This window comes from Mauremys reevesii, linkage group 18, assembly GCF_016161935.1.
Source record: "Mauremys reevesii isolate NIE-2019 linkage group 18, ASM1616193v1, whole genome shotgun sequence".
NCBI lineage: Eukaryota > Metazoa > Chordata > Testudines > Geoemydidae > Mauremys > Mauremys reevesii.
Window position 1 is genome coordinate 28,376,587 of NC_052640.1, and position 27,868 is coordinate 28,404,454.

General features: G+C 57.7%; 1 protein-coding gene and 1 long non-coding RNA gene across 2 annotated transcripts; one reads left to right on the plus strand and one right to left on the minus strand.

Moving 5' to 3' along the window:
• Window positions 1-252: 252 nt before the first annotated feature.
• On the minus strand, window positions 253-27,868 carry LOC120386289 (2'-5'-oligoadenylate synthase 3-like). Its single transcript, XM_039505442.1, has 12 exons — window positions 27,584-27,868; window positions 23,827-24,109; window positions 22,861-23,027; window positions 22,264-22,514; window positions 18,530-18,677; window positions 17,648-17,776; window positions 7,409-7,621; window positions 5,650-5,938; window positions 4,050-4,225; window positions 3,548-3,798; window positions 2,784-2,931; window positions 253-2,011 (listed from the first exon to the last, which is right to left on the minus strand). The coding sequence occupies exons 1-12, from the start codon at window positions 27,767-27,769 to the stop codon at window positions 1,877-1,879; spliced, it is 2,376 nt and encodes a 791-aa protein (XP_039361376.1). The 5' UTR covers window positions 27,770-27,868; the 3' UTR covers window positions 253-1,876.
• Window positions 12,529-14,370, plus strand: LOC120386147. Its single transcript, XR_005589555.1, has 3 exons — window positions 12,529-12,582; window positions 13,165-13,264; window positions 13,855-14,370. It is a non-coding gene; the product is annotated as an uncharacterized LOC120386147 (long non-coding RNA).

Sequence of the window (27,868 nt, forward strand, 5' to 3'; positions counted from 1 at the left end):
TAGTTTGTGTCTTGCATGGTGCTCACATTATCTGGGTGTTATTGGCAGAGCGCTGTGCTAATAAACAGAGTGGTCTGACAAACTGTGGAGTCCTGAGTCTAACTTTGACACGTCCCATGTTCAATACTCAGGGATTCTGGGCAAATGTGCTGAATTACAGGTAAAAAGATGCTCAGCTTTGTTCCCAGAGGTGCCGGGTATCAGGAAGACAAGCTGAGCTCTTGCCAGATTATAAACCATCACCGCTTTCCCATCATTCAAGTGACTTTTATTTCCGTTAAGAGAACAATAAAAATACAAGAAAGGACCTAGGTAAAGTCTCCATGAGGGAGCACGGTGTGCGTCTCCCCTGACTCGGCCGAACGGCCGCCTGGCTGAGACTGTGCAGTCCCGAGAGATTAAAGGTGCAAGCACAGAAAGGAATAACGATTGCACAGCTGTATTCACCACTAATAAAGTGACGCTAACGAGGACTGACTGTAGCTCTCAATCTGTTGATGATACCCAAGCTGCAATAGGCCCCAGCTCCCCCTCCCTGCAGGGGGGATTGGCTGGGTTCATGGGAATAAATGACGTGTTTGACACTAAATCCCAGCTGGTCCAAGGGGACATTCCAGGATAAACTCTCCCTGCAAACATCTTCCCCAGGACACTCGGAAACACGTCCCTGTGGGGCAGTGACAGACTAACCCCCTCCCACCTCCCTTCCTGCCCAGCCAATAGAAACCCAGCGGGACCCATAGAATCTCAGGGTTAGAAGGGACCCAGGAGGTATCTAGTCCAACCCCCTGCTCCAAGCAGGACAAATCCCCAGACAGGTGGGGTTTTTTTGTTTTGTTTTTTTTACCCCGTTCCCTAAATGGCCCCTCAAGGATTGAACTCACAATCCTGGGTTTAGCAGGCCAACGCTCAAACCCCATGTTTCACTCAAGGGGGATTTGCCCCATTGAGTGTGTGGTTCCCCACCAGCTACCCTTCAAACATACCCCCAAAGGGCACATATCTCAGCAAGCAACAGGAAGGGCAAATACCCCCAGGCAGGAGAAACCACGTCACAGCTTGACACCCCGTGGAACCAGTCCCCTGAGGCTGGCAAGGGAAACACTCGGAGATCACGGTGCCCATCACGCAGAGCCAGCCAGAGCAATTCCGCCCCACCCCTTCCCGGGTCCCCTGCACCAGAAGTGGCGGGAAGGAGAAGTGAGGCTCCAGGGTGCATGCTGGGAGAGGAGCAGAAGGCAGGGGGCAGCTATGGCTCCCGTGTGCACCACCCCTTTGGTGCAGAGTGTCAAGGAGCAAACGTGAGCCGTGTTCCCTTCCTGAGCCGGGCTCTGAACCCCTTGACATCCCCTCCACGCCTGGCCCCGCTGGAGCAGCGCTAGTGCCACCCAGCAGGCCTTGCTCCTCTCACCCAGTGCCGGACAGGAAGGGGTGCCAAGCCCCGAGCAGGCAGCCAAGGCAATAACCAGGGTCACAGGCAGGGGATCCCTTGGCCGGAGACAGAGCGTAGTGCTCACAACAGGGGATCATTATTATAGGCCCGGCTCCCGCTGTGCTCTCCATCGCAGTCAACAGGGGGTGGCCTGGGGGGTGCTGCCTGCTGTTACTGGGGCAGGAGGGATGCAGGGGTCTAGACGGGGGCTCTGGCTGTCACTGCAGCCAAGCCCCAGAGAGAGCAGGGATGGGGAAGGGAGCTGGGGGAGCACAGAGCACGAGCCGATTGGTCACGTCCCACCAGGGCTGGTCCTCAACCGGCCCCAGGAGCCATTTTCTGAAAGGAGGAAGTTGCAGAGCAGGGAGAGACCCCCACCCCCCAGTAATGCCCACCCTGCCCCAGGGAGGGCTCCTGATGGGGTGGGGCGCTGAGAGGCAGATGTCAGAGGAGAGTGCAGTAGGATTCCGGCTCTGCATCCTGTGCAAACATCCGGTTCTCAGTGATGGGGTATTCGTCATCCGTAGTCTGAGAATGCAGGACGAAATCACCTTCAGCTGCAATCCGTGGCTGCTGCGGCTGAAATAGGGAAACACAGAGTTGGCGGGTTACTGCTTTCCAGACAAATCGCCCTTAGCCAGGGGCTCCGAGACCAGCCAGGTCCCTGTGGCCACCACCACCACGGACCCGGGTGAGACGGGCACAATTAAGGATTTGCACAATTGTTTTCTCAAGGAAGACTGAATCTTGACATTTCAGGTGTCCCCGGTGCCTCCTGACCACACCCCAAGTCTGCTCAGCCCAAGCCCCCAGCCCTACCAGTCCAGGTCACGGCAAGCACTCACTGTGTGAGCTGGGAAAGGAGGGAGATGGGGGCACGAGTGAACCCAGGAGACCATGGTGCACAGTGCAGTTGAATAGGTGGGAAGACCTGGTGGCATCTGAAGTGAGGGGCCCCTGGCCTCCCCCAGCCAACGGGGCTTGTCTGGGAGGAGTCAAGGGAAGGAGCCGGTGCAGTGTCTGTGCACACTGCTTTGTGACTCAGCAGGACAGAGCAAAGTCCCCATGACAGAGACCGACAGCCCCAGCGTCGGACAGACGGGCAGCTCAGCGACCGCTGGTGCGGTGAGGAGAGACCACCGAGGGCCACAGACGCATCAAATGCAATTGCTGTCTCTCTGGCAGGGAGGGGCCATTCCTCCTGGCCGGGGCCAGCTGTGCTGCGGTGGGGAGATGGAACAGGGCCCTGGGCTGTCCTAGCCCCTCCAGTGCACGGGACGGGACACCCAATGGGCTGGGCTGTTTTACCCTTAGACACAATATGAGCCATTGCAGGGAATCCTGCCCTTACCGGCACATGCCAGGGCTGAACCGCGGATCCATTGCGCTTCCAGCAGCATCGCTGGTCACAGCAGCGCTCAGCCTCCTGTGCAGCCAGGTCCCAGCGGCTCCCCTGCCCCACGATGCCCGTTGGATCCGCCGGGTCCAGGATGATGGGCCTGAAATTCAGGGAGACACAGAGTCACGGTGCAGACTCCAGCCGGGCAGAGGCAGGGGGTGCTGCAGAGCCTGCAGATCAGCTGGGCAGAACCCTGCTGCTGACCCCTCCGGCTCCGTCCTGCTAAGCTCCCGTCTGGTCCTTCCTAGGACACGGTGCGGCTAGTTAGTGGCTGGCCAGACGTCCCAGAAGTTCTTTGCCTGCTTTAGCTGCTCTCTGCTCGCTGCCAGCCCTGGCCTCGCCCTGAGCTCTAAGGCCTGGCTCTCTCCGTTCTCTCAGACCCCACCCGCCTTGGCAGAATGAAAACTGAGTCCCTCCTGTTCCCTCCTCCACCAGTGCCACTTCCCCAGCCTCTCCCACACACCGTGTGTTAATAATTATTGCCACTGCCAGTATTCACCAGCACTGGGGTGTCTTGACCACTCAGAGCATCAAAGCCCTGCCCCACTTCATGCTGGGGCTTCTCTTGTTCTCCTTGCCCCGGGGTGCTGTGTCTGGGTTGTCAGCAGCGAGTTTCACACACATAGGGAGCTGTGCATGGGGGGGATCACAGGCAGGGCCCCATTGCCACGGGGACAGGGATGCACACACAAGGGTGGGGTGGTGTTTGCAAGCACCTGGGTTTGCGGAGCTGAGACTCCAGGTACTGTCTCAGGGTTTCATTCTCAAAGCCGTAGTTGATGGTCCAGTAGACACAGAGATGCTTGTACTGCCGGATCAGCTCCAGCACCGTCCGGAAGCCCTCAGCCATGTTGAAGGCTGGATCCCTGCTGTCCTGCTCCCAGGCGTAGACAGACAGGAGCTCCAGCGCGTACTGGGGGGGCAGGGACTCCCCCTTCCCCAGCTCCTTTTTGTGGGGAAGGACGTACTGGATGGACAAAAGAAACAGAGGTGAGACCGACAGGCAACAAACTCTCATTCACCCCTAATCCGTGCCCCGAAATCCACTCAGAAAAGCTGGGAAGGGCTGGGAGACAGGGCAGCCGGGGCTGGGGCAGGGGGAGCTCCCAGCAGCAGGGCCCTCTCCAGGGTACCTTGGTGCCCGCCGGGCCTCCAGCTGGATATTCCCAGCAGGGCTCTGTCCCCCAAGAACGGGGGGAGCCTGTGCAGCTGCTGTACCTGTTTGTACCAGCGTTTCACCAGGCGGATCAGACTCTTGAGTTTGGTGGGCAGAGCCATGATGAAATTCCTCTGCAGCTCGGTGAAGCAGGGGGAGAACTCGCTCCCTTCGGGATCGCTCTTTATCAGACTGATGTACACCTGGGGGGTGGGTTTATAGCCTCTGCACAGTTGGCCTAGCAGAGAACCAACACAGATGTGTAACCCTGTACGTACCCCGTCCCGAGTGCTGCAGGTGGCATGGCCACTCCCCACCCCGCTCCCTGTGCCCACTACTCCAAGTGGGGCCGGGCGTTGCAATCACAGACCCACTGCCCGTCGGCTCCTGACCTTTTCCTGCGATTTTCTCTTCCCCTTCCCGTAGGAACGGCTTTGCATGGCAGAGGGATACAATTCACCCTGCTCACTCCCACCTCAGATTGTTTTTTGAACGGAAGGGGAAAGTGAAGGGGCCAGAGTCCATCCCGGGCAGGGGCCGGTCCTCTCGGCGGGCTCTTGCCAGGTGTGTCCTTGGCCTGGCTGGGGCATGGCCCAGCACATCGCCCTTGGCCTGGCTGCGGCGGGCCCAGAGAATTCATGCAGCTTGTGATGATTGTTTCTGGAGGCCCCTTAGGCCTGCTGGCAGATCAGAGCAGCTCTGAGGCGATGAGCAGCTCTCGGGGGCGGGGGGCGAGATGGGCAGGTGGACCGGAGGGCACAGTCACCAGAAAGAAGCAGGATTTGGCAGCGGGACCGAGGGGAGTGGGGCTGCGAGTGTTAGTCCTTAGCTGGGTCCAGACTGTAATCCGGGTCCTCCCCCGGCCATGCATTGCCCCTCACACTCGGCCCCTCCTTCCCACTGAGCTGTGCGAGAGCCTGAAGCTTTGAGTAGCCTGTTGTAGGAGGCTCCACTCTCTGAAAGCCCTGGGAGTCATTCAGACAAGGCTCTTCCCTGAGCGCCATGTGGTGTCCTCCAAATGCTGCCTGCTTGCTCCTGAATGGAGCAAATTTAAACAGCGACTAATAACCCCCCCCCTGCTCCCCACCGCTATTGGCTGGTGCCTCTGTTCTCAATCCCAGGTGGGCAGGACAAGCGAGAGGAAGAGAAGCAGTTTAGGGGAGGTACAGGAAACACAGTCCCTGGATGGTGCTTTCTCCTGATGAGGGCTAGTGCACAAGGAGGAGATCTGGTGTGCATCTGGTGAGCATGTGTGATGGCCACCTTCTTGACCTGGGATTGAACTGGGGTCCTGCATGGTACAGTGTGAGCTAGAGCTAAAACGTACGGTAACAGACTCCTCTGCTCTGCGGAGTGGATACAGAGGGGAAGCCGTAACCCACACTGACCAGTGGGTGAGGCACATCCACGTGAATTTACACCTGCAAACCTAGACACATGGGATACATTTGCAAATCATAGTGGGGGAGTTTGGCCATGGGATTCCCCTTAAAATCTCCCGGTGTCACGTGCTTACAACCCAGCACAGCCCAGAGAACATGGAGCCATCGCGATCTCGAAAGTAGCAACAGCTCTGGCAATGCACCGTGGGAATCCAGAGAGACTAGACGGTCATTGAGAAACACGGCCCCTGCCCTGGGAATCCAAAACAGTGCATCTTACCTAGAGCGTCGAAAGCCGGCAGCACGTCAAAATCAATATGTTCGTCCGTGGTTCTAGATGTTAGGGTAAACGTGAGCACACGGGGGTTCTCCCACTTTGTTTTCTTAATGCTCAGCACTAGGTCTGTTCCCAGGGACTCTCTGCACTCCTCCAGCCTTGTCTGGATTTCATCAATGATTTTTTTCCGTTCTGCTTTCAGGGCCCAGAAATCTGTAATCGAGCTGACAAACACGACGAGGTCCACATCGGAGACGTCTTTCAGGGCCGTGCCCTTCCCCGACGAGCCGGCCTGGAGACACAGAGAGAGAGGTCTCACTGAGTCCTTCCGCAGAGAGCTCAGCTGTGGCCCACCCGCACGGAGGAGCTGCCTCCTGTGCCACCCTAGAGACACCCCCTGTGGGACATCCCTCAGCTCACTGACGAGTACAGGGCGGGATCCGGGCCAAGCTGATGTGGTTTTGGCCGGTGGCTGTGGCAAACTGAGTCCTGGCCTTGGGACTGAGCATCGGAGGAGCAGGGAAAAGAGGCTTCCCCAAGAGTTAGGGCTGATTCTGGTCTCAGTCACAGGGGTTTTACATCGCGTGGATCTCAGCCGCGTCCCTCCCGCCGATTCAGGCCCTTGGTCAATTCTTCATTTGACTTCAGCAGGCGACTCACGTGAGTAACTGCCCCCCAGCGGGAGGTTGAGTGGTCTGGGAGGGGAAATCTGATAAAGGGCGGGGCCTGGTGATCTAGCATTGGTGAGGATGGAGGCCCAGAGTAGGTACCAGTCGTTAGTTAAGGGCCCTGGCCAGGGCTTCCAGGGAGGGGCGGAGGGGTCCCCAGTGGGGTAAGAACCATTTGAGCCTGGAAGGGGGCTGGCAAAAGTGAGTTATTTTTGTTTGAACCCCTACATATCTCTGGAAGGGGCCAACCCTCACTGGGGCTTGGTCAAAGATTCCGCCAACCTCACTTGTTACAAGCCTGGAGGAGACCATGTGCAAGCACCGCCTGAGCTGCGTGTTTCCAACTGCTTCAGTGCATGCAGCTCGGCAAGTTTTCAAAAAGAATTTAACAGATTCTCTGGATGTGACGTATTGCCAGGCCCTGGGGCCTCCCACCCCGGCTGGGGGCTGGCCAGAGTGATGGCCAGGGGCCCGGCCGGGGCATGTGGGATCAAAAGAAACAGCCTGTGGGGGCTGGAGTGGGGGCAGGGGCCCAGCCAAGGCTAACCATCACCCTAAAAATGACTGCTCCTCTCCCGCAGGCCTCTGCGAGGTCACTGCCTTACCCCATAGCCAGAGGGACTAACCAGTGATTTTAGTGCAAATCCGGGTTTTCTGGTTTTCGCCACGGCCATTCTCCACCCTTGACTCTGGCCTGCTGCACTGCAGACCCCGAACCCCGTGTCCCAGGGGGCCATCGCTCGGGGGGTCTCCCTAAGGGAAGGGCCATTCTGCAGGTATTTTGCCTGCCCTCTGGCTCTCCCCAGACACAGCCCTGCACAAATATCGACAGTGACCATCTGTCCCCCATTTCCCCACGCTGGAGTCCTGCACCTGGGAACCAGCCCCACCTTCCCTCTCGCTCGCCCTTCCTCAGACACAGGCAGAGGGATCCCCAGCCCTGCGCCCTGATTCACAACAGCATCACCCTAGCTGTAGTACCCTCACCATTGAGTACACTCGCCTCTGGACTGTTCCCCCTCCCCTTCCCACTCCCCCCAGTGCCTGGAGAGGCAGGGTCAGGCCGCTCTGTGCACCCCATCTCCATCGCTCACCTTAACTACCTTCAGCACCCGCATTGCAGAGCCAGAGTTTCTGAAGCAGTTTTGGGTCAGAAATCGGAAGATGGTGTGAATGGCTGTGCTGATCTGGGTCTTGAAAACTCTGTTGGGCTGCAGGTCATTGCTGATGAACGTATCAAGTTCCTCAGCTGGCGTCTGGTAGAGCCCCATGGCTGGTGGTGGTGAGGAGACAACAACAGAGGCTGCCTAGGACGGGACTAGCCGGTGTTCCCCTGGCAGAGTGGGACTGTCTCTTGCGCCTTCCGGACTGTAACTGGCCCTGGGTGGGGAGGTGAACAGCAGCTGCAGAGGGTTGGTTGCTGCACAGAGGCCTCGCCTCCTTTCATTTCCTCAGCCCTCTGATCAGTTTCGTTTCTCCCACGCTGCTCCTGCCCCAGGGATGCTTTGGAGTCCACTGCCCTGCACCCCACTTCCTGGCTGTAAGCTGGAATCTCTCCCTGCCTTCCCAGAACTGCTCATGTGCAGAGCTCAGCAGGCCTGTTCGTTGCTAGGCATGCAGAGCCCTGGCAGGGTGACTGCGCAGCTCCACAGGTACTGTGGCTCAGTGATTTCACATCACGTTTTCACTTTGCAAGTTCCAGATGGTTGCAGGCCAGCTGGATTCTGACAGTCCTGCCCTGTTTTTCCACATCCTGCATCATCACCAGTAATCCAGGGTCCGCAGGCCAAACTCTGTCCTCCCCTCTCCTGCATCCCCCTCCCAGGGCTGGCGCAGGAGTCACTGACTGGCCCTGGAATGGGAATTTAGGCAGTCAGTCTGTTGCTGGTGCATCAGGAGTAGAGCAACCACACATCCCATTTTGGCCGGGACAGTCCCTTTTTTAAGCCCTGTTCCATCCCTCTTGACTCTTTTTGGCAAAAGTCGACATTTGTTCCGTTTGCTCTTGCCAACTTGATCAGTCGACAAGAGCAAATGGGACAAATACCCACCTTTGTCAAAAAGTGGGGTGGGAGGAACGTGCGGCGGGGGAGGCGGGCGAGCAGCGATGCCAGCCCTGCACAGGGGGGCAGGCAGGGCTCGGGCAAACAGCGATGCCAGCCCCAGCCTTTGGGAAATAGGGTCACCCTATGCAGTATGTGTAGCGCTGCTCGCCCAACCCCTGCCTGCCCCCCGTGCAGCAGCAGTCTAAAAAGCAAACAGCATGTTGGGAATCATTACGAAAGGGATAGATAATAAGACAGAAAATATCATATTGCCTCTATATAAATTCCTGGTACGCTCACATCTTGAATACTGCGTGCAGATGTGGTCACCCCATCTCAAAAAGGATATATTGGAATTGGAAAAGGTTCAGAAAAGGGCAACAAAAATTATTAGGGGTATGGAACGGCTGCCATATGAGGAGAGGTTAACAAGACTAGGACTTTTCAGATTGGAAAAGAGACCTCTAAGGGATTGAGGTCTATAAAACTATGACTGGTGTGCAGAAGTAAATAAGGAAGTGTTATTTACTCCTTCTCATAACACAAGAACTAGGGGTCACCCAATGAAATTAATAGGCAGCAGGTTTAAAACAAACAAAAGGAAGTGTTTCTTCACACAACGCACAGTCAACCTGAGGAACTCCTTGCCAGAGGATGTTGTGAAGGCCAAGACTATAAAAGGGTTCAAAAAAGAATTAGATACATTTATGGAGGATAGGTCCATCAATGGCTATTAGCCAGGATGGGCAGGGATGGTGTCCCTAGCCTCTGTTTGCCAGAAGCTGGGAATGGGTGACAGGGGATGGATCACTTGATGATAACCTGTTCATTCCCTCTGGGGCACCTGGCATTGACCACTGATGGTAGACTGGACAATGGGCTGGATGGACCTTTTGTCTGACCCAGTCTGGCCGTTCTTATGATCTTATGTTCATCTGCTTCACATTAATGGGGTATGTCACAGAGTCCCCAGGCGATGCTCTGGAATTGCTCCCCACAAAGTCAGTCAGGACTTTGGGGAGCCTCCTCTCCCTTGGAGCAGACTGTCTTCAGGGCAAGAATCTCACATGGCTTCACCTCCTGGGTCTCTCCTTGGAGCATTCAGCATCCTCTGCCCCTCCGTGCAGGTCACCTGATCTCTTTGTTCACCTTTAGCTATTCCCTTGCAGGGGGGAAGGGCCCCGGCCATTTGTTGCCAGGAGACAGAGTGTCAGCCATTTATGCACACTGGAGACTTAAGAAATGCACAGGGGAAACGGAGGCACCCACCCAGTATTCAGAGGAAACATTAAGAACAGTCCCACTTCGTCACAGGGTATTCTTGGTTGATCTCCCCAGGCTGCTGGGTGTCCCTGAACCCCTCAATCCCGGTCTGCGTCTACTGTGGCTGAAACAGGGAAACACAGCAGTTGGGGATCGCTCCTACCCAGAGGAGTCAATTTTCCCATCTTAGCCCCGGGGCTCTAGGATCAGCCAGACCCTGGGGCTGCCACAAACATGGGCCCGTGTCACAGGCACCGTGTTTGTTTCACCTGACAAGCGAGACTGTCTGTAGGGAGAAGCACTCTTGACCTTGGGAGGTATCTGCAGTGTCCTGATGGCACTGCTGGGGCCAGCCCTCGATCCCACCCTGCCAGGAGCCCAGCTGGGGAGTGGGGGGAATACAGGACATGCAGGGCGGAGGGCTCGGGAACCTGTGCTGGGAGAAGGTGGAGCAGGGGCACCCGGAGAGCAGTGGGAGAGCGAAGGGCCAAGCCCTGCCCAGAGGACAGAGGGGGCTGCACAGGGGTTGCAGGGAGACGGGACTGACCCCCAGAGCAGGATGACTCCCCTGAGGTTACCCTGCCTGCACCGAGTGCAGTCTGCCTCTGGGCGGGATTGCGAGAGGCCTTGCAGCGAGGGGAGGGGGCTCCCCGAGGCCTGGCCCATCTGTCCCCTTGTGCATGGGGGTAGGGGTTGGTCCCGGTTCTACCAGAGCCCCTCCCACATGGACAGGGAGTCCTGCCCTCACCAGTGCAGGCCAGGGCTGGAGCACGGATCCAGTGGGCTTCTGGCAGCATCGCTGGCCACAGCAGCGAGCCCATGCAACTAGGTCCCAGCTGCTCCCCTCCCCCACGATCCCCCGGTCCAGGATGATGGGCTTGAAATGGAGAGAGAGACGGAGTCCCGGTGCAGCCTCTAGCCGGGCAGAGGCAGCGACACCGCAGCCTGGCCAGGCTCCACGCTGCCCCCGCACCCACGGGCTCTGTACCGCTTAGCTCCCGTCTCACACTGACCTGGCCAGCCAGGCCTCCATCTCCTCCCAGCTGCCCAGTGCACACGTGGTTCTCACTGCTCTCCAGCGGCCCCTCGCCCACAGGCCCCAGGGTGGGATCAGGCCCAGCACTACGGGAGCCTTGGGGGGAGGTGCTGCCTCCCTGGTGACCCGCTGAGCCCCAGAGCTTAGGGCAGCGCTGAGCCCTGCCTTGCAGCGGTGCTGCACTGGTGCCTCAATCCCCACCCCAGGCACCATCCCCTCCCTGGCCCAACCCACCTGGCAGCACCCTCCCAGCTCCACCCCTTTCCACCTCGATCGCCCCCAGCACCTCCCCTGCCCAGAGTGGTGCAGAGCAGCTGAAGTGTCTGGGGAATCGGAGCCGGGAAATACATGGGAACATGCGGCAGGGGCTGGCACGTCCCAGCTCTTGGGTGCTCAGCTCCATCCTCTTTGGAACCCCCTTTCAGGTAGTTGAGAGCAGCTATCAAATCCCCCCTCATTCTTCTCTTTTGCAGACTAAACAATCCCAGTTCCCTCAGCCTCTCCTCATAAGTCATGTGCTCCAGCCCCCTAATCATTTTTGTTGCCCTCCGCTGGACAGTCTCAATTTTTTCCACATCCTTCGTGTAGTGGCAGCAAAGAGTCCTGTGGCACCTTATAGACTAACAGACATTTTGGAGCATGAGCTTTCGTGGGTGAACAAAGTGGGCATTCACCCACGAAAGCTCATGCTCCAAAACATCGGTTAGTCTATAAGGTGCCACAGGACTCTTTGCTGCTTTTACAGATCCAGACTAACACGGCTACCCCTCTGATACTTTCTGTAGTGGGGGGCCCAAAACTGGATGCAATACTCCACATGTGGCCTCACCAGTGCCGAATAGAGGGGAATAATCACTTCCCTCGATCTGCTGGCAGTGCTCCTACTAATGCAGCCCCAAATGCCGTTGGCCTTCTTGGCAACAAGGGCACACTGCTGACTCATATCCAGTTTCTCGCCCTCTGTAATCTCCAGGTAATGGGCCATTAGGGAAAACAAAAGGCCTTAGGAAAAGCTTATCTTCCCCCGCTCCCAGCCTTCCTGAGAATGTTTACTCTGACTCTGCAAGGTCATGTGACCAGACCACATGTCTCCGGACTCCATTTTGGCTGCCTGCATTTTTCCACAAGCTGGGCTGGGAACTGGTTTTGGAGCAAGGGGTTACCTTGCTATATAAGGGAGTGACTCCCCCACAACTGAACACCTAAGAAAAGCCCCGAAATAAAAGGGCTTGGAATGGGGGTGGGGAGCCCAAGCTGCAATGCAAGAGTGTTGGAAAATCATAGTGCTAATGAAGCCTTTCTGTATTAGGCCTGAGTAAACCAAAGTTATGTTATGCTTGTCCAAACTGTGTTGGAAAGCTTACAGAACTCATTAGACTGAAGGCCGTGTATCTACCTAAGTCAGCTATTTCGCTTATCAGTTTTGTTTGGCTCCCCAAGTATATGTTGGCTCCCCAAGTGTATGCAGCTGCGTTCACATGTATGCATCCAAAGTATCTAGTACAAAGGGTCAACGGATGTATCTTGTGTCCCCTTCAGAATGACAAATGTATCCTCAACAGATGTATCTTGTAGCCCCCACAAAATGATATATGTATCCTGCGTATCCAATTATCCCCTAATAGATGCATGTACAGGTTCTACAGGTCAACCAAATGACGTAGACAAACGTAGGCTAAGTTGTTTGTTTCGGGGTATAAAGGTAGACCCATCTGGCCATGTAAGGTGTGTCTCTTTCTCTGGCACTAGCCGAGAGGAACACCCGCTCAGCTGACCGATCAATAAAGGGTGTGGTACTTGTCTTCCTGTCTCCGTGCCTCCTTGGTGTAATTAGGTAAGCTCCGGGGGGAAAACGAGCCCTTTTGGCTAACAAGAGCAGCTTGTGCCTTGAGAATCTGCAAGCCAGTTTGTATCATCAGTCAGGGTGAGAGATTATTAATTCAAATCCTATCCTTCTAGTATATTAAGCTTAGTTTGCATTTCTATTTATTTACTAGGTAATCTGCTTTGATCTGTTTGCTATCCCTTATAGTCACTTAAAATCTATCTTCTGTGACTAATAAACTTGGTGGGTTTTTTTGCTTTATCTAAAACCAGGGTGCCTTTGGAGAGCCTGGAGAAAATCTCAGCTTGGTTTAACACAAGCATATTGTGAATCTCCTTCCCACATTGAGGGGAGGGCGAACTCTATGAGCTCACATTGCACAAATCCCTGTGCAGTGCAAGATGGTACAATTTTGGGTTTATACTCCAGAGCGGGGGTACATGCCTGTGGAGCTGGGAAATCAGCTGGTGTCTGCTGGTTGCACTCAGGTAACTGAGTTTGGGGGAGTGTCGCTACCTGCTGTTGTGTGGGTGATAGTGGGGCCTGGGTGAGGCTGGTTGTGTATCCAACCAAGGAAGCAGTGTGAGCAGGGCCAGCCCAACTGAGTGGTTAGAGGAGCACAGCGGTTTATCACAGCTCCCAGACTGCACCCCAGGCTGACAACCCTCCTCTCAATTCTAGCTCCACAGCAGTGCCCAGCAGCCAGGACCAGCAATTGCAAGGAAAGTGCTGCTCAGCCCTGGCATGGAGCATGCTCGGTTGCTCTGTGGTGCTGCTGCAGGTGAGATCTGGTCACAGGTAGCAGTTGTGAGGGTCTAGTGCATGCTCACTGCAGATGGACACTTCCGAGAACTGAGCTGCAAAGTTCTAGCACCTCTGCACTGTGTGTGTGAAAGGGAGATTTTTTTCAGAGGCTTCTGACTTGGCCAAAGTTGGGGCCATTTCCATGGGGTGGCAAAAGGCATCTCCCAGCCCCCAGGGTGAGCCACCTGCTACATTTCCAGCCCCTGCTCCAAAGCCTCGGGGTGCTAGAGCTTCTCAAAGAAAGGGTTACAAGAGTTCTCTTAACAGGGGCACAACAACACATTTTTCACAATCTCATCCTCAGAAACAGCTGAACCACTTTTTCCTGAAATGTTCCCAGAAAAATTAAGCCTCTGACACCCAGCATGGGAAACTTCAACCCAAACAGCTAACGCCTGGCAATGTTATACACAACGGAAAACAGGGGCTTAGAATGAAAGTGTCGGGCAACCTTAACTGCGGGCAGCACTTCCTGCCCCAGCTATCATGGGGTTTTTAATGTCGCCTCCTCCTAGAGCAGCCCTGATCCCCCAAGGGTGGTACAGCCTCTTATTCCTCCTTCTGCAGGGCATGGTGATCCTCCGTGGGACCAAGGGGCCTTTACACTCAGCGTCTCCACCTAGTGGCTGGGTCAGCCACTGGCTAGTCAGCCCCTACAACCTCTGGCGTGTCGCACTTTATTGTTAGGGGAACCCAGAACCAGCAGATAATGAAGAGAAACAACGTTTATTCCCAGAAAAGATGGGGGTGAATTAAAAGAAGGAAACGGGGCCCGACTCGTAACCAACCCACCACACCGCTCTAAGTACCAAATGCCACAAACAGAGTAGCAAGGCCGCCTTGCCCTGGCGCCTCCCCACAGCCTCAGCTGGCTGGTGGAGTGGGAGCTCCAGGAGAGGGGCTGGGATCCCTTCTCTCTCTTCTGGGTGCAGTGGGTCCCTGGTGGAGTCAAGCCCTGGCTGCCCCTGGCTAAGGGTTGCCAACTTTCTCATCACACAAGAGGGAACACGCTAGCTCTGCCCCTTCCCCAAGGTCCCACCCCCTGCTCACATTCCCTCTCCCTCTGGGGCTGGCTCTCCCCCACCCTCACTCACTGAGCTGGAGCAGGGGGTTGGGCTCTAACTAGGGGTGTGGGCTCTGGCGTGGCACCAGGGATGAGGGGTTTGGGGTGCAGGAGGGGGCTCTGGGTTTATGGGGGGGCTCAGGGCTGGGGCAGGGGGCTGAGGGGCAGGGTTACCTCGGGTGGTTCCCAGGCAGCGGTGCAGCGGGGCGAAGGCAGGTTCCCTGCCTGTCCTGGCACCGCACTGCGCCCTGGAAGCGGCCAGCAGGTCTGGCTCCTACGTGGGGGGGCCAAGAGGCTCCGTGCGCTGCTCTCACCTGCAGGCACCGCCCGTATGCTGCGTCCCCTCTGGCTGCCGGGCGGCCAGCTCTCCTCACAAACACTGTCCCTGCCCCACTCAGTGCCCGTCAGGCTCTCCAGGGCCTCCAGCTGGTCACCCAGCTTGTCCACTGAGCTCCTGGCTTGGCCCCCACAGGCTGCCTGCGTCTCTCCAGCACAGACTGAACAGGCTGGCAGCACTGAGGGCCATAGTCTCTGTGCTGCTGTCTGTGGGACCTACTTCTCCCAAGCCTCCAGCCTGGCAGGGAGAATAAACTCTCCATGCAGCCACCCTTCCTCCCCCCCGCCCCCGCTCCTTCCTAACAGCGTCCCCCAGGGAAACAGATCCATTCTCCCCTCAGGTACCTCTCATCTTCCCTGCTCTGCAGTGGAAACCCAGCAGGACCCATGGTAAATGGGCATCACAGTTACATTCATTTTGATGGAATAAATGGGCCCAGAGCCTCAAAGGTGTTAACACGAGCCTGTCAAACAGTCACTGTGGTTCGGGGCTTTGGGATGCAGAGCACTCAGCCTGCTCAGCCCCATGGCAAACAGACCAGTACGTGTTTTGTTAACAGCTTTTATTAAGAATACCGAAAAAGAAGGAAAAACATTAAAGGATCTGAAATGTAAAGTATTAAGAACGGTTTGATTTTAACAACGTCCCTGCTTCCCTTTCCATTAGCTGTAGAAAGTCTGTAGCTAGAAGAACCCTGTCTGATGGCTCTAAGCTGGTAACAACTGTCAGTTTGGGGAGGGGGCGGGAGAAAGTGAGTTGAGCTGGGCTGGAGATGGAGCTGTTGCAGTTAAAGTGCCAGCCTGCTTCTTTTAAGGCAAAACACACACAAGGGGCGAGAACAGAACAGCACAGAGACAAACTGCAGCCTCTGTCTCTGGTCCTGACTCTCATTTGCAGCCTCACTGCTGGAGAAACCCGCCCAGCACACGGTCCGATCAGCCGCTCCTGGCAAACTTGCACCAGCATCGGACGATTTAGGGCATTGCTTTTAGCTGCCTCTTTGGACAAAGGCTCCCAGCAGTGATGTAAAATGTGCAGTCGTGGGCGGCTAAGCCAGACTCTTGTTAAGCAGAAGGCAAAAGGCGAGGGGTAGGAAAGAGAGAGTCTTTTCTTTTCAGCCCCCTCCCCCCCCCCGCAAAGGGAGTGGTGCGTGAAATAGCCCAGCCCCTCATTATTTAGGCCTGATTTCTGATGCACCCATTTTGCCTGATTGATTTCTGGCCTCACACTTCTCATGTTTATCAGGCAAGATCTTAACACCGGCCTTGAGTTGAGTTAGGTCAGGAGGCCGTTTGGTTTAGACTAATTCAGTCTGGCTCCCTTTGCTCCCAGAACACCAACACTGATGACAACAGGCTGTGACATGTTACGAATTTTCACTCACTTCTCACCGTTCAGCGCACTCCCAGGGTACATTAGTAGACCCAAACATTACAACATCACTCAAACAGGGATTTGCCCCACTGGGGACATGGTCCCCCCCACCCAGTCGTCCCTTACACACACACACGCACCCCAAGCAATGAACATGGTAAATAACTCAGCAATCAGCAGAGAGGGGAAGTACCCCCGGAGAGAGAGAAAATGCATCATGGACTGATGCCACCAGGGACCGGAGGGGAGGAAGTGCCTGCGAATGCCAAGGCCAGGGACACGCCGGGAGATCACGGCCGCCTCCCCACCCGCTGCACGGAGCCAGTCAGTGGAATTGCCCCCTGCCCTTAGGTGGAAGTCGGAGGATGAAGGCTGGGTAGGAGGGGAGATGGCACAGGGAGACAGAGGGAGAAGGGCAGGGCTGTCCTCTGAAAGGAGGCAATTGGCCTTGAGATGCTCCCATTTGACTCCCAGTCTGGGCACCAAGTTAATAGCAAAGCAGTGACTGAGTCTCGTTTTCCTACCGTTCACTCCCCCCTACAAACACACCCATAATGTCCCCGGGCTCTTGGGCCTGTTTCTCTCTTTCCCCAGCCCCAGTGAAGCAGCGCTAGCACCTGGGGCCCCGTTCCCCCCTGCCCTGGCATCATGGCAGCAGGGAGCGAGTCCGAATGCTGCCGCTCTGAGTCAGTAGCATTTCCCACCCTCAGTGACAACGCAGGGAGCGAAGGGCTCCGGGGCCTTGTCTACACACATCGCACCGGGGTGAGATCGTCGACGTAGTGCAACCGGAAAAGCTATTCCAGTGGAGTGCACTCACAGCGGGCACCTCATGGGGCCGCACTCCACATTGCTAAAGCATGGTGCATTGTGGGTAGGTATCCCAGCATCCTCCACGCCCCAGCTGGCTCCCTGCCTTATGGGGAGTTTTGCTGTGTATTGACACCCCCTGGCATTGTAGGGAGCTCTGGGAGTCTGGGATTTAATGCCAGGATTCCCTCACCTATCCCATAATTCACCTCGCTGCCAGAGAGAGGCCGCGCTGCTATCCATTGCTAGAGGAGGACGCGCCATCCTGTTGTTGTCGGAAGGGCCTGGCAGGCAGGTGGGCTCAGCAGAGGGAGTTGCACAAGGCTCATGGGGAGCATCAGGGTGAATGCAGACAGACATGGGAATGGAGCTGCACAGGAGACCTGTCCTTGGAGGGGGCAGGATGAGGACGTAATGCTCATGGGGGCAGGGTAGCAAGTTGGGGCACTGGGTGGAATGGTCCCAGGCCTGGCTCACTCTCAAGAGCAGCCCACAGCTGGGGAGTTCTCTCCTCTGATTGCCCAGGAGCACAGGACAGTGTGGGAAAGGGAGGCTCCAGTGTTCCCATCCACTCACGGGCAGGGGGACCGTGACACATGGGGACTACGGGAACTGGCCACATCCTCCCGGAGAGGAGACCAGCCCAGCTCCCCTGGCTCAAGGTCGCATGAAAAGTAGGAATGGAGGGAGCCCCCAGAATTCCCCCCTTCCTGTCCACAATCCTTCTGCCCCCCAGCCGGGGCTGTCCCCATAGGGAGGGCTGGAGAGGTGTCTCAGAGGATGGTGCAGAGGGACTGCTGCTGGATGGCCATGGCTTGGTTACTGGTGCAGGCTGGCTCAGGCTGAGGTTCTTGCGCTCCAGTGTGGATCTCAAAGCCCCTGCTCCCTTTGAGGGTTTGCTCAGGCTGGAACAGGAGCACAAAGATATTGGGGATCAGTAAAGAGCCAGCGGCTGCCCCCCATTGGCACCAGATCTCGGGCGCCAGCAGGGGCCCCTAGTGCTGCATCATGTTGTCTGGGGATAACGGAGGGCAGATGGCATCCCAGCCAGCCAGGGAGAAGGGCTGATTTTCGAGGGGAGCAGCCATCTCCGGCTGCTGGCACCTCCTGGCCAGACCCTGCTGGGATCAAGGTGTCCAGACTTGGCAGTTCTGGGCCCAGATTTGGCAGCAGCCTTGGTCCTAAAAGGTCACTGCTCCTCCCTCCCCTGTGTTAGGTCTCTGGGGATGGAGGAGCTGCCGGGGGTGGGGGGCAGCAGGGACGGGGAAGGGCGAGGGCCTGGCTGACCTCAGGAGAGAGAGGCTGTATCTGCAGCAGCCTCCCCGTAGGGTGCCCAGAGCCCTGGGTCTGGGTCTGGGGCTCACACCCCACCTCCCCTGGCGAGATGGCGCTGTCACCCTGACGGGGGCCCCCCCAGCCCGGCGACTGCCTGTCTGCAGGGAACACGGTCAGGGAGCGACTGCCTGGCAAAGCCAGTGCCACTGAGCAGACAGGGCCTTGGGAGGGCACCAGTTGGGCGGAGAAGGGGAGCACAGGGTGCCAGGGTGAATGGATCTCCCCACTCTGCAGGGGTGGAGGCATCCCCAGGCTGGGCCTGTGCTGCACAGGGGTGCAGAGCTGTACAGGGACAGAGTCAGAGACACTGTGGCCGTGCTCACCGGCACGTCCCAGGGCTGCACAGGAACGCCGTAGAGGTCCATGCAGCATTGCTGGCGACAGCAGCGCTCAGCCTCCTGTGCCAGCAGGTCCCAGCGGCTCCCCTCCCCCACGATCCCTGTCGGATCCGCTGGGTCCAGGATGATGGGCCTGAAATGGAGCGAGACAGGAAGAGTGGCGGTGCTGACCAGCTGGGCTGCAGGGGGCACGGCAGTGCGGCCGGGCACACGCTGCCCCCTTGCCCACAGGCACCGTCCTCTAGGCGCTGTCGGTCACTCAGCAGGGAGGGGCTTGGCTGCAGCTCGCCCCAGGCTCTCCCCACCTGTCCCATCCCGCGATCCCGAGTGCGAGCCCTCTGCCCGCCCCCTCCACTCCCACAGGGGCTATCAGGGCCCCACCCCTCCGCTCCCCCAGCCCAGCGGCGTTCGCCCGCCTCATCCCCAGCAGCCGCACTGCCCACTCTGCAGGGACGGGATTTCCCCCCCCCGCTGCAGCCAGACTCCCTACCACAGCTACCCTCCCGCCACTGCAGCCCCACCTAGCAGCTCTGATTGGCTGCCTTCCCCACTGCCCCGCCTCCTGGGGGGGCATCCGACACGACTCTCACAGGAGGGGAGGGGGGAGCCCAGCAGCTCAGGGAGGCTCCATCCCCCCCCTCCTGAGAGCAATGGGGACAGGACGGTTGCTCTGGGCAGGGATATAGGGGGGTGAAAAGCCCCTAAAGCCCCCCACAGCCTGGAAGGGGGATGGGGATCGCGCTGCAGCTCCCCGCCTGGCCTGGGAGAGGCTGGTGAGGAGCTCCAGGAGGAGCTGAGGGGAGGCAGGCAAGGGCAGAACGCATGTGGGGGTTGGGGGGCAGGACTGATTTGGAGGTTGGGGGCTCAATTGCTGGGCAGGAGATGGGCAGATGTGGGGTGAGAGCTGCAGCAGGGGCCAGACTCACCTGACCCAATAGGCCTGGGACTCTGTAGTACGGCGGTGGGGGTCCCCGCCGCCCCGGAGACAGACGAGCCCCTCCAGACACCACCGTGGGCGGAGCCAGGGAGCTCTGAGCCCGCCCCCCAGAGGATCAGGCGTAGCGCAGGAAGTATAAAGGCCCGACCTCAGAGCTCACTGCGAGGGCAGGTGCTGGGGAGACCAGACGCCTCTGGCCTAGCTCCCGGCTGGGAAGCCTCAGTGACCTGTGGTGGACCCAAGGGCTGGCTGGGCCTGCCCTGCACCAGCTACCCGGAGGAGTGGCTGAGTCTGACCCGCGCCAGCTACCTGGAGGAATGGCCAAGCCTGACCCGCGCCAGCTACCCGGGGGAGTGTCAGAGTCTGACCCACGCCAGCTACCCGGAGGCGTGGCAGAGTCTGACCCATGCCAGCTACCCGGAGGAGTGGCCGAGCCTGACCCACGCCAGCTACCCAGAGGAGTGGCTGAGTGTGACCCACGCCAGCTACCCAGAGGAGTGGCTGAGTCTGACCCACACCAGCTACCCGGGGGAGTGGCTGAGTCTGACCCGCGCCAGCTACCCGGAGGAGTGGCCGAGCCTGACCCACGCCAGCTACCCAGAGGAGTGGCTGAGTGTGACCCACACCAGCTACCCGGGGGAGTGTCAGAGTCTGACCCGCGCCAGCTACCCGGAGGAGTGTCAGAGTCTGACCCACACCAGCTACCCGGAGGAGTGGCTGAGTCTGACCCGCGCCAGCTACCCGGGGGAGTGTCAGAGCCTGACCCACACCAGCTACCCGGGGGAGTGTCAGAGCCTGACCCACGCCAGCTACCCAGAGGAGTGGCTGAGTGTGACCCACGCCAGCTACCCGGAGGAGTGGCCAAGCCTGACCCGCGCCAGCTACGCGGAGGAGTGGCCAAGCCTGACCCACGCCAGCTACCCGGAGGAGTGGCCAAGCCTGACCCGCGCCAGCTACCCGGAGGAGTGGCTGAGTGTGACCCACGCCAGCTACCTGGAGGAGTGTCAGAGCCTGACCCGCGCCAGCTACCCGGAGGAGTGGCTGAGTGTGACCCACGCCAGCTACCCGGAGGAGTGTCAGAGCCTGACCCACGCCAGCTACCCGGAGGAATGGCCAAGCCTGACCCACGCCAGCTACCCGGAGGAGTGGCTGAGTCTGACCCACACCAGCTACCCGGGGGAGTGTCAGAGCCTGACCCGCGCCAGCTACCCGGAGGAGTGGCAGAGTCTGACCCACGCCAGCAATCCCGAGGAGTGGCCGAGTCTGACCCACACCAGCTACCCGGAGGCGTGGCAGAGTCTGACCCATGCCAGCAATCCCAAGGAACCCCTGGTGCTGGACCCCCCTGAGGACACCGCCCCAACCCAGATACCTCCAGAGGGGGAGTCCGGAGGTAGCCCAGGGGCAGCTGACCCTAGTCTGGCTGCAGCACTGCCAGAGCCAATGTCAGTGTGTTGCGACCAGGATCCCACTGACACAGCAGCGGGTCGTCTGCCGTGCTAGGGCCTGGGCTGGGATGCAGTGGAGTGGGAGGGCCTGCGTCCCCCCTGCCACCCACCCTGTGGGTGCCCCTCTCCCAGGCCACTGTGTATATCCTGTTCTTGCTCAGCCCCTGACTCACCCTTGCCCTGCCCTGACTAGGGCCTGGGCTGACGACTAGCTGTGTCGTTTCTGCCCTCACAAAGGCCGCGGAGGAAGACTAGACCCTGCTAGAGCTCTTCCCAAACGTAGTGAGGTGGTGGGGGTCCCCGCCGCCCCAGAGAGAGGCAAGGCCCGGCTAACCTCTCTACAGACCCACACGGGGGGTGGGGGTGCGGGCTGAGGGCGACACTCAGAAAACAGATCGAAAATCACAGTAGCGTCTTTTTTTAAAAAAAAAATCATGATTTTTTGGGATCTGACTCAGGAGTTTTGCTCTCCTGAGCCTGGCCGTGCTGGGATCCGATGAGCTGCAGGTAAAAGCCAGGCTGAATGGCTGGGGGTGATGGGGGCAGCTGCAGGATGGGGGAGGGGCAGCTGTGGAGCTGGGGTTACAGCATGAATTGCCTGGAAGGTTTTGCTCTGGGGAGGAGCTGCGAGCTCCCCGCGCCATCAGGCAGCACTGGCTACAAATCTGTGTCATTCGGTCATGAGTGGGTCTCATCGCGAGAGCTCCTGTAGCCGAGCCCATCGTGGGTGGCTTACGGTGCACGGATGGGGCTGCCGGTGCTGCCTGCGGGGGTATCAAAATGAGGAAACAAACACACACACCCCATCTCCTGATTGGGGGGGCAGCCCCTGATTTTTGCCACCTCAAGCTGGAGTGCTTCCGCCAAAGGAAAAAAATAATAAAAAGCCGGAGTGCCACCCCTTGAGAAATGTCGCCTCAAGCACATGCCTGGAACGCTGGTGCCTAGAGCCGGCCTGAGCCTGGCACCTGGGGCTCAGCCCAGCCTTTCTTGGCGGGGGGGAGCCGAGATGCAGGTGCCCCAGGAGCAGTCACCGTGTCAGCTCCTCCCTGTGCCTGGGACCGCACAGCTCACCCGTAGCACCTACCCCGAGCTGGAGCCAGCAGCCTGGACGTGGGAGCACCAGGCTGCATCTCCCACCCTGCGCTGCCTGGACTGAGCCCTGAGCACGCTGTCACGTCCACACACTGCTGGTGGGTTCATGGTCCCACCGGCCGCTCCCAGTGCAGACCTGGACAGGACCGGCCCCGGGGCCCGGAGCAGGAGCGGGGCGGGTGGGGATAGCCATGGGGCAGGATGTGGAGGGAAACCATCGGCCTGGGAGGGAAGCTGACCTGGCTTTCTGGAGCTGATGCTGCAGGAACCCTGCCATGACCTCGTCTGCAAAGTTGTAGTTGATGGTCCAGTAGACACAGAGATGCTTGTACTGCCGGATCAGCTCCAGCACCGTCCGGAAGCCCTCGGCCATGTTGAAGGCCCGATCCCTGCTGCCCTGCTCCCAGGCGTAGACAGACAGGAGCTCCAGCGCGTACTGCGGGGGCAGGGACTCCCCCTTTTCCAGGTACTCTTTGTATGGACGGACATGCTGGCATGGACAAGAGGAACAGAGATGAGCCTTGATTCAGTGCCCAGTTGGTGCCCCCAAATCCACACAGCAAAGGGCACCAGGGCTGGGGCAGTGGGAGCTCCCTGCAGCTGGGCCCTGTCAGTGCCAGCCAGGGCTCGGGCACAGTGAGCTTCCTCACCACAGTGCCCTGCCAGTGCCAGCTCCGTCCGGGCACCATTCACCCGTCTCAGACTCAGACGGAAAAGCATTTAGTGAAGGGGCTTTGCTGTGCCAGTCAGGGCGAGTGGAAGGTGCTGGAAGGGGAAAGCGCGACCCCCACACCTCCACCCCAGGGGCTCTGGGAAGCCTGGCCTGGCTGCTGTACCTGCTTGTACCAGTATTTCACCAGGCGGATGAGGCTTTTCACTTTGGTGCGGCGATCCACCACGAAATCCCGCTGCAGCTCGGTGAAGCAGGTGGAGAACTCGCCCCCCCGGGAGCAGCTCTGGATCAGCTCCTCGTACACCTGGGAGGGAGGCTTGGCACCCGAGGCTGGCAGGGAACATAAACACACAGGTGCATGCCAGGCTGGGCTCCATCTCTGTTTAACCTCAGCATGGCACCTGCAGTGCAAACCTGGACCCTGGTAACGCAGGGGGACCACACCTGGGGCTATTTAGCAGAAGGACCAGGGTGGGGGCGGGGCAGAGGCCTGGTAGGCAGGCTGGGAGCAGAGGATGATTCCCATTGGGCTGCCACTATCTCTCATGCCACCAGGTGCAGCACGAGTGCCCGTCTAACCCCTGCAGGAGTTCGCGTGACACCTGAGCTGCTGGGAGCGGGCACAGCGCCTGGGGGAGGGGATCTACATTCATTTCAGGGCAGGGGTGTGTGCAGGGGAGCAAGCAGGGGCACACCGCCCTCCCCAATCAGCAGGGGTATAGAACTCTTCCACTGGCCCTGGGGCCACCGGGGGGAGGGGGCGCCAGCTCTACCGGCCGCAGTGGGGAGAAGCAGTGTCCTGGGGCCCAAGCTGCAGGGGTGTGGGGTGGAGAGCCGGCTCCTCTGGCCATGGGAAGCACAGAAAGTGCCCCTCCAAGAGAGGCCAAATTTTTATTCCCTGCACACCCGTTTCTGGATGTTGTACGTTGCAAGGAGCGGAGTAGCAAAGATTTAGGGATCTGTGGAGAGACTGTGACACCAGGGACCCAGCAAATGCGGCTCTCCAAGGCTCAGGGCCCAGACTCTCCCCCCCAAGGAGAATCCCTGGCCTTTGGAGACAGTCAGAGAGCAGGCAGCCGTCAGAGCCCCGTGTCCCTGACCCTGGCAGAGTAGGGGCAGCAGGACGTACACAGGGCATTGTAGGCTGGCAGCACGTCGAACTCTATGGATTCATTGAGCGTCTTGGAACTCATCATGAAGCTCAGCACACGGGGGTTCGGCCACCGGGACTGCTCAATGAACACCTCAAAGTGCTTCTGCTGCTGGCACTTCTCCAGCATCCTCTCGATCTCCTTGATGATCCCTGCCCGGTTCGTCTCCTGATCGCTGTACCCTTTGAAGCAGCTAAGGAACACCACGAGGTCGGCATCGGAACCGCCTTTCAGGGACGTGCCTTTGCCCAAGGAGCCACCCTGCCGGGAGAGGGGAGTTAGTCCCACGTCACCTGCTGGGCCTGCCTCCCCTACCCCTCCTGCAGAGCCCTCTGAGCCTGCAGAACACAGCCCCAGACGTGCACCCGGGGACTCCTGCATCCAGCCCATCACGTCTGGCTGAGCTACGCAGACCTGTCTTGACTGCAAGACTTCAAGTGACGGAGAAGCCACCATGTCCTAGGTTACGCTGCCCCTTTGGTTAATGACACCTCCCCCCAATCCCCATTAAAAAAAGGTATCTTCTTTCTAGTCAGCTCCAGCGTCCAGCCACTGGATCTGGTTCTGCCTTTTTCTGCTAGATTAAAGAGCCGTCTGCTATACGAAATCTCTTCCCAGGGAGGTACGTGTAGCCCATGATCACGTCTCCTCCTACCCATCTCTTAGCTAAGCTAAAGAAAGGGAGCTTAGGCCAATCCTGCCAAACCTCAGATCATTCCTCGGCTCTTCTCTGAACCCTTTCCAGTTTTTTCAGCATCCAAAGTGTGAGCAGGATCCAGGAATGGTCTCGCCAGTGCTGTACCCAAAGTGAAAATACCACCTCCCTGTTCCGACTGCATCCACAGCCGTATTTCTGCAAATGACCAAGGGTCACAGAAGCCTTGCACTGGGAGCTGATGTTTAGCTGCCTTCCCCCATGACTCCTGAGTACTGGTCAATCACTAATGTCCAGGATCCAGCTCCCCGCTCTGAACACATGACCTGCTGTCTTCGTTCCCAGGTGTATGACCTTGCATGTCGCTGTAGTAATGTTGTTCCAATGAGCCCAACTCACCAAGGGAGCCAGATCGCTCTGGGTAACTGACCTGTCCCCATCACTATTCACCATGGCACCAGTCTTTGTGTCATATGCAAATCTTACCGGCAGTGATTTTATATTTACTTCCAGATCACTGATAAAGCTATGGAGCAGCACTGAGTCGAGAGCAGATCCCTGTGGAGCCCACTAAAAACACACCACTGGATGACAACTCCCCGTTTACACTTGCTTTTGCACACCTATCAGTAGGAGAGCTTTGAACGGATTCAATAGCGGTTACAGTGATTTTGCACAGTGCTGATTTTTTACTCCCAGTGTCACATGGGACCAAGGCAAATGCCTGCCAGGAGTCAAAGTACATTATGTCCACACCTCTCCCAGGTGAGCACCCTAACCGCTGGGCCAGATCCACGGAGCGGAACTACGCCCAGCATTGCAAAGCCGAACTTCAGGTGCTCCACCGCTTAGTGGAATCCACAGCCTGGAGTCAGGCACCCAGCCTCCCGATGCACGGGGAGAGCCAGGCACCTGAGAATGGGTCCCACTCAAAACACAGCTGGAGAAGGAGGAGCACTCCCCCACAGTGGGAGAGCCTGTTTCAGATCCCCACTCTGCTTAATTCAGGGCAGGGCCTTGCAGGCTTCCACTGGGAGCCCAAATCACTGGCTATAGGGTATTCTGGGGTGAGACTCTCTCAATCCCTCCTGGGAATGTAGGTACCTGCAGGATTAGGCAGTTGCTCAGCAGTAGTTTTGAGGATCTAAATTTTGTATTTAGGTGCCTAAAGCAGCAGTTAGATGCCTAAATCCGTTTGTGGATCTAGCCATGATTTGTTTCACAAGATCCGTTGGCCATAAAATCATGTTGACTGGCATTATGTATTCTGCCATTCCTTAATTCCTTACTGATTGTGCTCCATACCAATCTTTCCCTGATTTTGTCTGGGACTGATGTCAGGCATCATGACTAACAGCTTTACCATCCTTATCTAGTATTGGATCTATGCCATATGCTAGGATTTGATTTATTTCTGAAATATTTAAAGAATTCCTTCTCATTGTCCTTAACCCTATTGACCATAGAGTGTTCATTGATACCTTTAGCTTCCCTTATCTATTGTCTGCAATTCCTAACTACAAGTTTGTACTCATTGATATATATATATATATATATATATATATATATATATATATATATATATATATATATATATATAAAATTGGTCCTTCCACCTTCCCTCTCAACCATGATGTTTTTTTAACCAAAGAAGGCTTTGTACATAATTGCAGATCCCTTGGGCATGTAATAAAGCATCCTTAAACAGCACCTAATTATCATTCATATTTTTATGTTTATGTTTTTCCTCCTCTTCCATTTTGCTCAGGACTGTTTTCAGCTCTAGGAAACTGGCCCTCTTAAAGCACCAAGTCTCTATACTGGTTGGGACTATCTTTTGTTTGCACAGAGCAAATTAAATTTGATCATGATCACTTGCACCTAGCTAGCCATCAGGTTTTAGTTCAGTGATAATTCATTTTTATTCTTCAGAATGAAGTGTAATATAGAATTCCCCTGAGCGGACTGTGAGGCTTTTTGCATTAGAAAGTTCTCAGCTATAATGTTTAGAAACTCCAAGGATGTTTTTCCCATGGCAGCATGAGCCCTGCAGCATGTGCCCCCCTCACCCCGATCAAACCCCCCCATGATAAAGCAACTCTTTCTACACATTCTAGAGAGCTGTTCAAGGAGCTGCTCACCCTGTGCCTTCATCCGATTTTGACTGTAGCAGAATGCACAGTACCTGCCTTGGAACAGATCACAGATCCATGTGCACCCCAGGTCCTGTTCCTTTGGACTGTCACTAGTGCTAAAGCAGGTAGCGATATCTATGATGCAGATGCTACCCCCTTCCCCATCTTCTCCCCAGAGATTCTGGCCACAGAACCCCCCTCCAGTGCTCCTTGCTCCAGCCCCAGCGAGGTCCCCACCAGCTCTCTCCCACCTGGGCAAGCCTGGCTGCTAGTCCCTCCCTCTCCCCCCACCCTGTGCTCTTGGCAGGGGAGGTGGCACCCAGGCATGTGGGCTGCCAGGTGAGGGCTGCCCTTCCCTTCAGCACGGCCATACTGCCCTCAGCAGCTGGAGGAGCCATCCTGGTGCTCAGCCTGGCCCGGACACTGCCCGCTCCTTGCCATGTAACCACATAACACTCTGCTCCTTGCTGCACACGCCCTGGCAGCGATCCCTCCTGCGAGCCCCAGCAGTCCCTCTGCAGGCACCCCAGATCCTCAGCATCCCTGCTGGGGTCAGTGCCACTCAGCAGAGCACCCATGGGGTCTCCGGAGCGCCCTGCCCAGACGCACCCTGGCCCATTCGCCACCTTGACTTTAGATTGTTCCCTGCCCCTGGGGCCCCAAAGGCCAGTCCCCGAGCCCCACGTCCTGGTGTTACACCCGGGGCCCCGGCCTCACTCTGCGGTGTCTGAAGCAAAGGGCCGAGCCAGCGGGTCGCCTGGTGCCTGGGTGGCTTGTCCCTCTCCTGCGTCCCAGACGTGCACACAGACCAGCAGGGAGCCTTGAGCCTTGCCACTCGGGACAGGTCACCCCTGCCTGGCATTGCCCTGCCCCCGTGCGAAGCAGCCGCCCGATGCACCATCCCCAGCGCTCGTGCCAGGAGCACCACCACTCACCACCACTCACCTTCACAACCTTCAGCACCTTGATGCGGGGCGGGGGGCGGTCGGCGAAGCAGTTTGTTTTCAGGAACTCACAGATCGTGTCGATGGCTTGGCCAGCCTGGCGCAGGAACGTGCTGTCGGGCTGCAGGGCATCGAAAATGAACTTATCCAGCTTCCCAGCCGGCGTCTGGTAAAGATCCAGACCCATTGGCGCCGGCCTAGCCCGGACCCACGCCGCTTAGAGCCCTTGCGGGAGCCTGGGCTGCAGCCGCTGGCTACAGCAGGGGCAGGGGCAGTGTGGCCCCGG